The sequence below is a fragment of the Mustelus asterias genome, chromosome 3 (assembly GCF_964213995.1).
Source record: "Mustelus asterias chromosome 3, sMusAst1.hap1.1, whole genome shotgun sequence".
Lineage (NCBI taxonomy): Eukaryota > Metazoa > Chordata > Chondrichthyes > Carcharhiniformes > Triakidae > Mustelus > Mustelus asterias.
The window spans coordinates 33110539-33124803 of record NC_135803.1 but is presented as its reverse complement, the minus strand read 5'-3'; the positions used below and the strand labels follow the sequence as shown (position 1 = coordinate 33124803).

The 14265-nt window shown below is 44.6% G+C and overlaps 1 protein-coding gene across 1 annotated transcript in view; it reads left to right on the top strand.

Annotated features, from left to right (window-relative positions):
• The window catches only part of mcf2l2 (MCF.2 cell line derived transforming sequence-like 2), a 334271-nt gene extending 320445 nt beyond the window's left edge, over positions 1-13826 (top strand). The window contains exons 31-33 of the mRNA XM_078207045.1: positions 2604-2716; positions 9884-9987; positions 11388-13826. Coding sequence (XP_078063171.1) covers positions 2604-2716; positions 9884-9987; positions 11388-11488 — 318 coding nt within the window. The 3' untranslated portion in view covers positions 11489-13826. The remainder of the gene's footprint in view (positions 1-2603; positions 2717-9883; positions 9988-11387) is intronic.
• The last annotated feature ends 439 nt before the right edge of the window (positions 13827-14265 follow it).

Sequence of the window (14265 nt, the reverse complement as noted above, 5' to 3'; positions counted from 1 at the left end):
GATGCCATGCCATGTGTTTGCATATATTTTGAGTATAATAATCACTTTTGGACCCTGAAATGCCACAGGGATTCTCCTGGTTTTAATAGTAACTTTGGCAAGAAGCTAAATAAAACAGGAAGTCTCTGAGACTATACCAGATCAGTTGCAACCTCAGCATCTATTTGATCCTGAGCTGAGCTTCCAATCCCATATTCTCTCCATCACCAAGACGGCATACTTCCATTTGCATAACATTACCCATCTCCACCAATGTACCTTTGACTTCTGTTTGGCGTGTGCAAGCAATTTATTTAAGTGAATGCCCCCTTTAAATGTGCTTGCGTGACTGCACGTTCATGATAACTGAAAGGGGCCTAGTTGTGTGCAGTTTGTGGAACTTTTGGGTTGTTTTTGGGAACACTGGTTTCTTCCCCTGCCTTGGCACATCCACTGCTGAAACTCTTATCCATGCCTCTTTTTTAACCCCCAGATTTGTCTTTTCCAATTCTCTCCTGTCAATTTCCCATCTTCCATAACCTTCAATTCACTGCTGCCCGAATCCAAGCTCGCACTAATTCACGTTCACTCTTCACCCAGTTCCTGCGGATCCACATTGGCTTCCAGCTCAGCAACACCACAATTTTAAAATTCCCATCCTTGTGTTCAAATCCCTCTGTGGCTCACATACTGTCCATGTCTGTAACCTCCTCCAGTCCTACAAACCTCGAGAAACTTATTTACCCCTTGTTTCCTCTTGATTAATTCCTCATTATCACATTCCATCATCTACCTTTGATATTTGACACGCCCCAGCTGTGTGCTCCTGAGCTGCTGCTTCCGACGACTGATGTTGCTGAATTGCTTGGTGCGACAGTCAAGGTTCAACTTCTGATTTCATTTACATTTCTATGGAAAGAAATTATATGGCCGTTTGAGTGCAGGGTATCAGCAATTCATATCAAGGCCTGCTGTACACTGGATGTTGTTATGTGCTTACTAGGCAATAAATTATTGTTGTAATTAATAACTTTGACTTCTGATTCCTCTTTCTGCTTTATCGATCCCATGCTTTTTGGGTGTTACCCGATGATTTTCACTATGACCACATCAAAGGCGGTAAGCTCCCTATTTTGGTTAGAACGTTCATCTGTCCAAATTCTTTCTGAGAAAATGTGTGTCATTTTTGCTTTTACAGGAAATGGTACATCATTAATAGGACATGTATTCAAAGCTGCAAAGTGCTTCTGAAAGTACATTCTTTCAGAAAGCTTCTGAAAGGCATTAAGGTGCTAACTGTTTTTTCGAGGCATTGCAACGTAATCCCATTGCCAGCTCCTGTTTTACTTTGATAATTTGAATGTCTTTGGTGAGCTGTTTGATCTTGAACAGACCTTATACAGAATACAGTCTCAATTCACAATAACCTGCAACATGAAATTGTGTCGCGCTCTTATATCAACACAATTTGTTCATTTCTGCTGAACTATTTCAATTAAAAATATTCTCCATGCAAATATGCTTGTCAGTCACATTAATATTCATCGCAATTTTCTTCATTTCAAACATTTTTCTTAAACTTTATTCCGTGTCCATTAAGCATGTCACATTGCATTAAACAGCTCAGGTTATTTTTCTCACACTTTTAAAAGGCCTGCATTTGTTGCCCATTCTTAACTGCCCTTGACAAGATGGTGGTGAGCTGACATTTTGAACCGAAGAAGGCACATCCGACCCTGTTATCAGGGTTGAATACTAAGACTATCTTTGGATGTGTGTTAACCCTGGGGGAAAAACTAGAGACACTGAAAAGGATTTTAAGGTTTAAGTGAAAGTTTGTGGGAGCCCTATATCTATAAGATTAATTGCTGCTTGTTACACTAATATGGACTTGGCAACTTTGGAAATATTTTGTGATAAATCTGAAAATAGTTAACATATTTCTATTATTGAAATGTCGCAACAGATGATTTGCAAACGAATTGTTTTAACAAAAACTTTGATTATGAGCCTAAAATACTATGTAATGGCAGGCATTGGCCTCATGGTATTATCGCGAGACTATTAATCCCGAAACTCAGCTAATGTTCCAGGGACCAGGGTTCGAATCCCGCCACAGCAGCTGGTGGAATTTGAATTCAATAAAAAAATTATTGAATTAGAAATCTACTGATGACCATGAAACCATTGTCGATTGTCAGAAAAACTCATCTGGTTCACTAATGTCCTTTAGGGAAGGAAATCTGCCGTCCTTACCCAGTCTGGCCCACATGTGACTCCAGAGCCACAGCAATGTGGTTGACTCTCATCTGCCCTCGGGCAACAAGGCTTGGGCAATAAATGCTGGCCAGCCAGTGATGCCCATGTCCCACAAATGAATAAAAATAATTGATAAATGTTACTCCATTAAATAATTTATTTAATTTCCATTCTTAAGAAAATCTTCATTTCACGTTTCATTTAATTGCTTGGACTGCAATAAATTACCACATGTCCTGATGTAGCATTGTATTCCCTCTGTAAATCTTTTCAAAACTGCATTTTGTACACTGTTTTTGCAAAACTACAACACTGCATTTGGATTCTTATCACCAGTCTACATTTCACACTTTTTTTCATTTCAGGCTCAAAGTCTGTTCCGAGTAGAAGGCACTTATGAAACTAAGTCTAATGAGGAACTTGCAGTGCAGAATGGTGAAGTGGTTGAGGTACTCCAAGAGGGAGAAGAGGGACAGTGGTGAGTTGAATGATAAATGAACAAATAGTCGACAGCAACAGCACCTATCAGTTTAGCTTCCAAGTCACTTCAAAGTTAAATTAATTCCGACAATATTAAATAGGAGGTGGAATAAACAAAATTTAAGGAAATAAAGAAATCCAAGGGAAGGCAAGAGTAGTCAACAGAAAAGAGAGCCATAATGCCTCCTTGATAAAGATTATGATATTATAAACATGGACAGTTACATAGTTAATTAATCTTTCTGCTATCCATGTTGTATTGATGCTATACTTTGAATGATTGCAATCATTGTCAAATTACAATGGCTTAATTAAAAACTGAACATTATTTAATGCAAACAGGAGAATAATTGCAAGAAGATAATTGAATGAACAAGCAAGTTAGAGCCAAGGATAAAAATTAAATGTATAATCCATTGATTTAAAAAGTTAAAAGATTACCTTATGATGCGTGTTATCACACACGAGGCTTGAGATGCTCAGGAAATAAAGGCTTTTATTTGCTGTTACAACGAAGCTACTAATTATATACATGATCCCAGACTGAGGGGTCCCAGACAGAGCAGTGACCTTTATACCTCTCCCAGGAGGCGGAGCCCGACTGGGATGTACCACAATAACTATAATACAAGGTGTAACAGCCCAACCCTAACCCCAACAGCAACAAGTAGAACAACCCATCCCTAACCCCAACAGCAACATATATACATACTTGTAGTACTGGCCAGACCCTGGCTCAGTACTATCTAGTGGGAACCAACGATGGTTCACCACATTCACCCCTCCTTTGAAGACAAAGGCCGGCGGGGTACAAAAAAAACAGAATAATTTGTCATCAGTCTATAAGTTCAGACAGTCAGGGGGACCGCACCGTCGTTGTGACCTCCTCAACACCGGCGATGACACCAGAGTAGGCACTCGTGGTGGCGTTCTCCCCAAGGCGATGTCCAACGGTTCCTCCACTGTCTCACGGGCCAGTTGACCCCGAGGTGATGATAATCCGTTGAGTTCCGACACGCCCTGAAGTGGCGACCATCCTCTGGACTCAGGCAAGCTGTACACGGGAGTAAAAGGGTTAAGTAATGGTCCCGATGCTGCCCGCGCCGTGTCCGGACGGGAAACAATAGTTGGGGGGTTTCTAACACGGGGTATGGGAGCGACAGGGGTTTCTACGTCCCCTGCTGGCGCCAGGTCTCGGATCGAGACCGTGTCCTCTCGCCCGTCAGGGTATGCCACATAGGCATACTGAGGGTTGGCGTGGAGGAGATGGACCTGTTCGACCAACGGGTCAGACTTGCGGGCCCTTACATGTCGCCGCAGGAGGACAGGTCCTGAGTATGTCAACCAAGACGGTAATGAGGTCCCAGAGGAAGACTTCCGAGGGAATGAAAACAGCCTCTCATGGGGAGTAGCGTTGGTTGCCGTACACAGGAGTGAGCGTATGGAATGGAGCGCATCAGGGAGCACCTCTTGCCAACGGGAGACTGGAAGACTTCTTGACTTCAACGCCAGTAAGACAGCCTTCCAGACTGTAGCATTCTCACGTTCCACCTGTCCGTTACCCCTAGGGTTGTAGCTCGTGGTTCTACTAGAGGCAATCCCGTATGAGAGCAGGTATTGCCTCAAGTCATCGCTCATGAACGACGAGCCCCTGTCGCTGTGAATGTAGCTGGGGTACCCGAACAGGGTGAAAAGATCACGGAATGCCTTAATAACCGTGGCAGCGGATGTATCAGAGCAGGAAATAACAAAAGGGAATCTCGAGTACTCATCAATGATGTTGAGGAAGTACACATTCCGATCTGTTGAGGGAAGGGGGCCCTTAAAGTCGACACTCAGTCTTTCGAAGGGACGAGTGGCCTTGACTAATTGTGCCCTGTCAGGTCGGTAAAAGTGCGGTTTGCATTCCGCGCATACCCGACAGCTTCTTGTTATGGACCTGACATCCTCCACCGAGTAGGGCAGATTGCGGGCTTTTACAAAGTGGTAGAGCCGAGTGACCCCAGGATGGCATAGGTCATTATGGAGAGCCTGCAAACGGTCCTCCTGTATACTGGCACATGTTCCACGCGACAGGGCATCCGAGGGCTCATTGAGTTTCCCTGGACGATACATGATGTCGTAATTATAGGTGGAGAGTTCAATTCTCCACCGCAAGATCTTGTCGTTCTTGACCTTGCCTCTCAGCGTGTTATTGAACATGAATGCCACGGACCGCTGGTCCGTGATCAGGGTGAACCGTTTTCCCGCCAAGTAATGGCGCCAGTGCCTGACAGCCTCCACAATGGCCTGGGCCTCCTTTTCCACCGCTGAATGCCGAATTTCGGGGCCTTGGAGGGTGCGGGAAAAAAAGGCGACGGGCCTGCCCGCCTGGTTAAGTGTGGCGGCCAGGGCGAAATCAGATGCATCGCTCTCCACCTGAAAGGGGATGGACTCATCAACAGTGTGCATCGTGGCTTTCGCGATGTCGGCTTTTAGTTTATCAAAGGCCAATCGAGCCTCTGGTGTTAGGGGAAAAGAAGTGGACTTGATGAGTGGACGGGCTTTGTCCGCGTAATTGGGAACCCACTGTGCATATTAAGAGAAGAAGCCTAAGCATCTTCTCAGTGCTTTTGCACTAGCGGGCAGGGGAAGTTCAAAGAGGGGACGCATACGGTCTGGATCAGGGCCAATGACCCCGTTTTCCACCACGTATCCGAGGATGGCTAAACGGCGCGTACGAAATACACACTTCTCCCTGTTGTAGGTCAGATTGAGGCGAGATGCAGTGCGTAGGAAATTCAGGAGATTTGTGTCGTGGTCCTGCTGGTCATGGCCGCAGATGGTGACGTTATCCAGGTACGAGAAGGTAGCCCGCAGCCCGTTCTGGTCCACCATTCGGTCCATAGCACGCTGGAAGACCGAGACCCCATTGGTGACACCAAAGGGAACCCTGAGAAAGTGATACAAGCGACCATCCGCCTCAAAAGCCGTGTATTGTCGGTCCTCTGGGCGAATGGGGAGTTGGTGGTAGGCAGACTTGAGGTCTATGGTGGAGAACACCCGGTACTGCGCAACCTGATTGACCATGTCAGATATGCACGGGAGGGGATACGCATCCAGCTGCGTGTATCTATTAATGGTCTGACTATAGTCAATGACCATCCGGGGTTTGTTCCCACTCTTGACCACCACGACCTGCGCTCTCCATGGACTAGCGCTAGGTTGTATGATCCTTTCCTTGAGGAGCCGCTGAACTTCAGATCGAATGAAGATCCGATCCTCAGCGCTGTAACGCCTACTCTTAGTCGCAATGGGCTTGCAGCCTGGCACAAGATTCTGGAACAGGGAGGGTGTGGTAATCTTCAGCGTCGAGAGGCTACAGGCGGGGCGCGTTGGGCAATTTGGAAGCTGCTGTTCTCCCACTGAAAGCGGAGGGAGTGGCCCACCGTACTGTAGGGTTACACTCTTCAAGTGGACCATGAAGTTTAGTCCGAGGAGTATTGGTGCGCAAAGGTGCGGCAACACCAGGGGCTTGAAGCGCTCGTAAACCGTGCCTTGCACCGTTAAAGTTACCACGCAACTCCCTAGCACGGTGACAGACCGGGACCTTGATGCCATAGAAATTGTCTGTTTGATAGGTTGGATCTGGAGGCCACACCGCTTCACAGCGTCTGGGTGAATAAAACTCTCAGTGCTCCTGCTGTCAAACAGACAATAAATCAAGTGGTTGTTTACCTGAATATCCATCATAGACTTGTCGAGTCTATGAGGCTTGGCCTGGTCCAGGATGATCGACGCCACCGTTGGTTCATGAGCGCCACTGCAGGCAGCTGAGATTGACGAAGATGACCCCTGCTGGTCGTTCGTGGTCGGTGCCGACCAACATGGCCGCTCCCATAGGTCGCACGTGGGTGATGGCGCCAAAATCAGCGACCCCTGGTGGTCACGCATCTCCGACTCCGTCGACTGTAATGGCGTCGTCCTGGCCTCGCACGTGGACGAAACCCTCGACGATGCCGACGACGAAGAACCGGGCTCTGGGGAGTCGCAGGCCGCACTGCTGTTCCTAGAAGTAAGTTTAGAACGGCATACTTTCGAATAGTGCCCCTTCTTACCGCAGGCGGAGCACAACACAGCTTTAGCGGGACACCGTTGCCGAGTATGCTTCACTCCCCCACAGAAGTAACACCGCGGGCCGCCCGGAGCTGCTGCCGTCGTCAGACCCGAGTGTGGGCACGCCATCACGCAGCTTTTCGAACCTGAGGGACGAGGAGGGATCAGCGACTGCTCCTGCCACGTTGTCTCCACGTGGTCTTCAGGATACAATACTAGGCTTTTGGAGGCCGTCTCCAACGTATCCGCTAGTTTTATTGACTTAGTGAGGTCAAGATTACCTTGCTCCAGTAGTCTGAGTCGGATATAAGATGATCCGATTCCCGCCACAAACGCATCTCGAGCGAGGTCGTTCATATTCTGGTCTGCCGACACTGCTTTGCAGTTACAGCCCCTGGCTAGCTGTAGGAGCTCGTTCGCGTATTCTTCCGTCGTTTCGCCGGGCTGCCATCGTCGAGTGGCTAAGAGGTATCGAGCATGCATTTCGTTTGGCGGTTTAATGTAACGCTTCTTAAGAAGCTCGAGGGCCTTTGTGTAGTCGGTGGCCGCACGGATCGCGAGGTATACGGTGTCGCTTACCCTCGCATGGAGGACCCGGAGTCTGTCATCGTCTGTGGTGACCGCTGCAGAGGCTGCCAGGTAGTCCTCAAAACATTTCAACCAGTGGTCGAAGATGTTAGAGGCGCCCGCCGCACGTGGATCCAGTGTAAGATGTTCAGGTTTCAACATCTGCTCCATACTCTCTGTATCATTTTTTTTTACGACGAGAGTTTACTTAACAGCAAATAAAATTGATGAGCGTTATCACACACGAGGCTTGAGATGCTCAGGAAATAAAGGCTTTTATTTGCTGTTACAACGAAGCTACTAATTATATACACGATCCCAGACTGAGGGGTCCCAGACAGAGCAGTGACCTTTATACCTCAACAACCAGTTCTTCATCCAGACACACGGAACAGCCATGGGGACCAAATTCGCACCTCAATATGCCAACATCTTCATGCACAGGTTCGAACAAGACTTCTTCACCGCACGGGACCTTCAACCGATGCTATACACTAGATACATCGATGACATTTTCTTCCTTTGGACTCATGGTAAACAATCACTGAAACAACTCTATGATGACATCAACAAGTTCCATCCCACCATCAGACTCACCATAGACTACTCTCCGGAATTGGTTGCATTCTTGGACACACGCATCTCCATTAAGGACGGTCACCTCAGCACCTCACTGTACCGCAAGCCCACGGATAACCTCATGATGCTCCACTTCTCCAGCTTCCACCCTAAACACGTTAAAGAAGCCATCCCCTACGGACAAGCCCTCCGTATACACAGGATCTGCTCGGATGAGGAGGATCGCAACAGACACCTCCAGACGCTGAAAGATGCCCTCATAAGAACAGGATATGGCGCTTGACTCATTGATCAACAGTTCCAACGCGCCACAGCGAAAAACTGCACCGACCTCCTCAGAAGACAAACACGGGACACAGTGGACAGAGTACCCTTCGTTGTCCAGTACTTCCCCGGAGCGGAGAAGCTACGGCATCTCCTCCGGAGCCTTCAACATGTCATCGATGAAGACGAACATCTCGCCAAGGCCATCCCCACACCCCCACTTCTTGCCTTCAAACAACCGCACAACCTCAAACAGACCATTGTCCGCAGCAAACTACCCAGCCTTCAGGAGAACAGTGACCATGACACCACACAACCCTGCCACAGCAACCTCTGCAAGACGTGCCGGATCATAGACACAGATGCCATCATCTCACGTGAGAACACCATCCACCAGGTACACGGTACATACTCTTGCAATTCGGCCAACGTTGTCTACCTGATACGCTGCAAGAAAGGATGTCCCGAGGCATGGTACATTGGGGAAACTATGCAGATGCTGCGACAATGGATGAATGAACACCGCTCAACAATCACCAGGCAAAACTGTTCTCTTCCTGTTGGGAGCACTTCAGCGGTCACGGGCATTCGGCCTCTGATATTCGGGTAAGCGTTCTCCAAGGCGGCCTTCACGACACACGACAGCGCAGAGTCGCTAAGCAGAAACTGATAGCCAAGTTCCGCACACACGAGGACGGCCTCAACCGGGATATTGGGTTCATGTCACACTATTTGTAACCCCCACAGAGTTTCATTGGCTGTCTTGTCTGGAGACAATACACATCTTTTTAGCCTGTCTTGATGCTCTCTCCACTCACATTGTTTTGTTTCTTAAAGACTTGATTAGTTGTAAGTATTCGCATTCCAACCATTATTCATGTAAATTGAGTCTGTGTCTTTATATGCTCTGTTTGTGAACAGAATTCCCACTCACCTGAAGAAGGGGCTTAGAGCTCCAAAAGCTTGTGTGGCTTTTGCTACCAAATAAACCTGTTGGACTTTAACCTGGTGTTGTTAAACTTCTTACTTTATACCTCTCCCAGGAGGCGGAGCCCGACTGGGATGTACCATAATAACTATAATACAAGGTGTAACAGCCCAACCCTAACCCCAACAGCAACAAGTAGAACAACCCATCCCTAACCCCAACAGCAACATATATACATACTTGTAGTACTGGCCAGACCCTGGCTCAGTACTATCTAGTGGGAACCAACGATGGTTCACCACACCTTATTACTTTGTATTTAGCTCCTTTCCTACATTCTGTTCTGTATTCAGAGCTTGAAAAAGATCTGAAGCAATAGTTACGACATGACCAGGTCCCATCCTAATTTTCAGCCTTTCTCTTGCACTCCTGCCATTGCAATGACTGCCGTACACTACAGAGGCTGAGGATTCCAGGTCTCAGCAAGTTTCATTATACATGTGACCATTCAGTGCTTAACCCTCGGAGTACTTTGACACTGAGAACCAAAGTAGAAGTGTTAAATTACAAAATGCTAACATGCCTTGTCCTTAGGTTTATTCCAAAAAAAAAATTAAGATAGAATTTTCCATGATTCTTGCAATGTGTGACAATCAGTCCTGCATTGAATGCCAGACTCTACATATTCACCAATAGATTGTAATCATTATTTCTGCATTGTGACTGTTTCAGGAAAGTGAGAAGTTTGGTAACTTATAAAACAGGATGGATTCCTTCCAACCTTCTACAACCAGTTGGTTCAGAACTGAAGCCTGATCAGACTGATAATAATTCAGGTCAGAGTTCTTTGTTTAATTTGAAAAAATGATGCACTGATTCTGATAGATATCCTTTCAGAATGCAATTAATAGAATTTAGAGTAATAAGTATTTAAATATTCACTTCATGAGCAAATATAGCCAAGATTTTCCACCCCCCCCCCAATGGCAACTGAGTAAAGGCACTGTCATGTAAGGATCTGGCACATACAGGGTTAATGTGGACAGTGCCACCCACGTAATGAGGTAAAAAGGCAGATGACCCAGACCAAGGGTCAATGTTAAGACCGCGGCATGAAGATAGCTCCTTGCCTGTATCCTTTACTTAATATATGAATATTGTTTCAAGTAGTTAAGAAAGACTTGCTGTTAACATACAGAAGACTGCAAAGACTTTTTTAACCAGACACATTCTGTAACCAACACCACCCCAACAGGCGCCACCCAGGGAGTTATGCAATTAGGAAGTCTTAGGATTAATTCTGGATCTTGGCTAAATTTCCTAATCCTTTCTGGAGAAGTGGGAGCTAGAACATAATGCAACAGAGGAGTATGTCCGTCAGGATTCTTGTATCTATCTCTTCTCAAGTGACTCTTGTTGTAAACATTAGGGGCGGGAGTTTCCAGCCACACCTGCCCAAAGACCGGAAAATCCCACCCGAGGTCAACGGATCTTTGCATGGTCCTGTCCCACCCGCTACAATCCCTGGGGTGGGGGGCGGGAGGGGGGGGACGGGAAAATTTTGCCCTCGGTGTGATTATAATTGGGCTCAGTTTCAATAGTCCACTAAAGAATTATACCCCAATAAAAGTCAGAGGACAGAGTTCTCTACACTCCACTCCCCCCACCCCGTGACATGTTTCTCGTCAGCGGGAGACAACCCGCCATTGACCAGTGGTGGGATCTTCTGGTCCCACAGCTGCCAATGGGATTTCCCAATGAATTCACCCCTGCTGCCAGGAAACCTCTGTGAGAGTTTTAACAACACCAAGTTAAAGTCCAACAGGTTTATTTGGTAGCAAATGCCATTAGCTTTCGGAGCACTGCTCCTTCGTCAGATGGTCTCCTTCCATCTGACGAAGGAGCAGCGCTCCGAAAGCTAATGGCATTTGCTCCCAAATAAACCTGTTGGACTTTAACCTGGTGTTGTTAAAACTCTTACTGTGTTTACCCCAGTCCAATGCCGTCATCTCCACATCAGGAAACCTCTGGCAGGGGTCTGCTGTCAGCGGGACCGGAAGATCCCGCCGATGGGAAGGGCAGGAAAACCCCGCCCAGTGCCTTTTGTTTAAGAGAACAATGGGAAGAAACCTGAACTGTTAGAACCTTGTATCCAAATCTGTCTCCATTTTACTAATTCTTTACAGTGACAAATACACTTTAAATGAAATTTGTAACAACATATTCGCTTTTACAGATTTTTACAGCGATATGTGCACAGCAGCATTTGCTGATAGTGAAGATAAGGAGAGTTCAGACGCGGGAAGCTATACTTCGGGAACCAGAACTGAAAGCTGAGCTTGTTACTTCCTACAACACCCCTTAAACATTAGGCTTCAATCGGGCCTACAACAGTCAGCATTCTGCGTACACTTCAGTAGCTGGGCACATGAAGTGGGAATAAAGTACTCCGCTGCTGAAGAATCATGTAGCTGTGTATAAAGAATTGAGTTTCCTTGTTTGTAATGAGTTGATGACAAATGCTCTTCGGTGGTATAATAGAATGAGTATTAGCAGGGGCTAAGTTTTTTGAATACATATCCTATTTCATTTTCTGCAGATTTTAATATTTCGAACCTCCAGTTACCGACATTGTTTGATGAAACAAACCACACTAAATACAGTTCAGACGGCATAATTAAAACTGGAGTTCAAGCTCCTGGCATGTTGTGACTAACCAAACCAGTATTTCATGCTATTAGCTCTATTCCTATGTTTCCAAACACACATAATAAGCAGCCCGATTCATTACGTGACATCTAAACCTTAGCTGCCTGTGGAAATTGCCCACAAACAATACGCAAGCATGCATAAAGATGCCTATACATACTCACTTATTGGTGCACTAAGAAGAGATTGCTAATGCCATTTGAAAAGATGATTTTCTCAGGAAATGGTTTCTGATCTGCAGGGAAAAACCGCCATCTTTTTACTGCTGTAAAATGATTGCGTTTTCTATTTATCGAACATCTGCTCTGTTAGCAGTGGCCTTTAGCTGCACCCTTGAGACAACTACTGTGGGAAAAACTGACGAAAATTAGCATGGAACATAGGCAAACAAATATGGCTGGTAAAAGGTGTTGCAGACTGTTGCTGATACTTCAGTTTAAAGTGCTGTGTGGAAGCTGTATGCGGACCAGGTTGCATGCTGTAATTGTATTTTATTGCTATTTGGACCACAAGGTAGTTATACTTTCAAAAGAATGTTTCAACAATCTTCAAAAATGTAGTGGACCTTCTAAGGTATAAAACTGATTGGTGTGAAAAGTTTTATGTCTCTTGAAGAGAGGCAGGTATCAATTTGTGTGAGAAATGTGTTTTTTATATGGTAATGGTTGAGTCAAACATAGGGGGGTTTATCCAGTTAACCCATGACTACCAGTGAATAAAAGGCAAGAGAGTAATGTTTGAGCATAAAGTTTAGACAAACCATGCAAAAAAATGTGTTTTGTGATCTTTTTAAGGTGAAGTAGATTTGGAGAATACTCCTCTCTGGTGATCAGAATGTCAGTCATTGCAGTCAGTGTTTAATGAGAGTTCAGAGCCTAAAATTGTTTTCTCACATAGGGGAGCTGTTTTCTTAACCTCCATGAAATATAAACGTTTTAATCTAGCTTTTGGTGAAAAATTCCAAGGAAACGCATTTCATAATGTGACAATCTGTGTCCTCATGTACACGAAGAATGTGCCAACTTGCAATCATTAGACTGATTTTGGCTTCATAAATATCCAAATTATAAACTTAAACGTAACAGAGACATTTTTAGATACCTAGGAGTTACATTCTAACCTATTTTATCCCCAAACAAATCAAGGTAAACCAGCAGGCACTGACCAAAGCACTCTCATTTGCACAATGCGTTTACCTTTGCTGTGTAAAAGTGGCAGATTTATATCTGGCATTTTACTTGTTACAACAGGCTTATGATTCTGACTCTATCTGGCAGGAGATGAATGTTACTTAAATTATTTACCGTCATCTATTTTAATTGTATGGTAACCGTATCGTAACACAATCCAAATGAATTCATTACTGTGATTTGCACAAGATTTTGTTGTCACACTGTATCGTTTTTGAATTTTCAGTGAAAATGTCCGCCAGATCCCTCCATTATTTTAATATTTCCGTTGCTCTGCAACAACCTTTTGTGTTGTCCGTCAGATATAAATGTATATGTTAACAAAGATTATATTGTGTCAAAACAAATTTATTATATATATTAGAGATCAATCATTTTTTAAAAAAGTTTTATGTTTATTTTTTATGCATAGTTGTGCATTCAGTCGTGCAATCCAGTTTCAGCATTGAATTGGTGCAAGTGTGCTGCAGACATTTTCCCTATCAGTTAGACACGTATGTTGAAGTATCTGTATATGTTGTTACATATGTTGTTACGTGCTGATATTTATGTAATACTTCAGAAGCCTGGAATCTTGCTATGGGAAGAGTTGCTTTGATTTATTGTGAGAAAAGTTCAAGGCTTACTTTGGAACCTTCAAGTGGAACAAGCTGCATTTTATACATCCAATCCCGTTTGGCACCAAAAAAAACCAAAATCATTGTTAAATACCTTATCAGTGTATATTTCCAAGTTGAATATTGTAACATTAGCAGTAAAATGAATTCTGATTATTTACTTAGCTTGTGAATTTGTTTAAAGTAAGACCAAATGACGGCAACTGTGAAAACAAATATTAGAGAAGTCAAAAAAGGAATTGGATTCCAGATAAAAACGAAGTACGGAAGAAAAATCAATTGGATTACAAGACTGCAAACATGCAAAATGGGAGCAGACACTGTTTATAAATTTAGTGAGAGTTCCAGTACTTTTGGCACGCGTTGTTTCATCTGTAGAGTTTCCAAGATCAGCCAAGCGGCATGAGTTTAAATAAAAGTTATTGCTGAAGTACCTGTTTAAATAATCAAATTCAAAATACAAACACTTATATAATCAGCATACTGAAAAGAATATGAATTGGCGAATTGGTACCATTAAGTCTGTCACATAGAAAATCATAGAAACCCTACAATACAGAAAGAGGCCATTCAGCCCATCGAGTCTGCACCGACAACA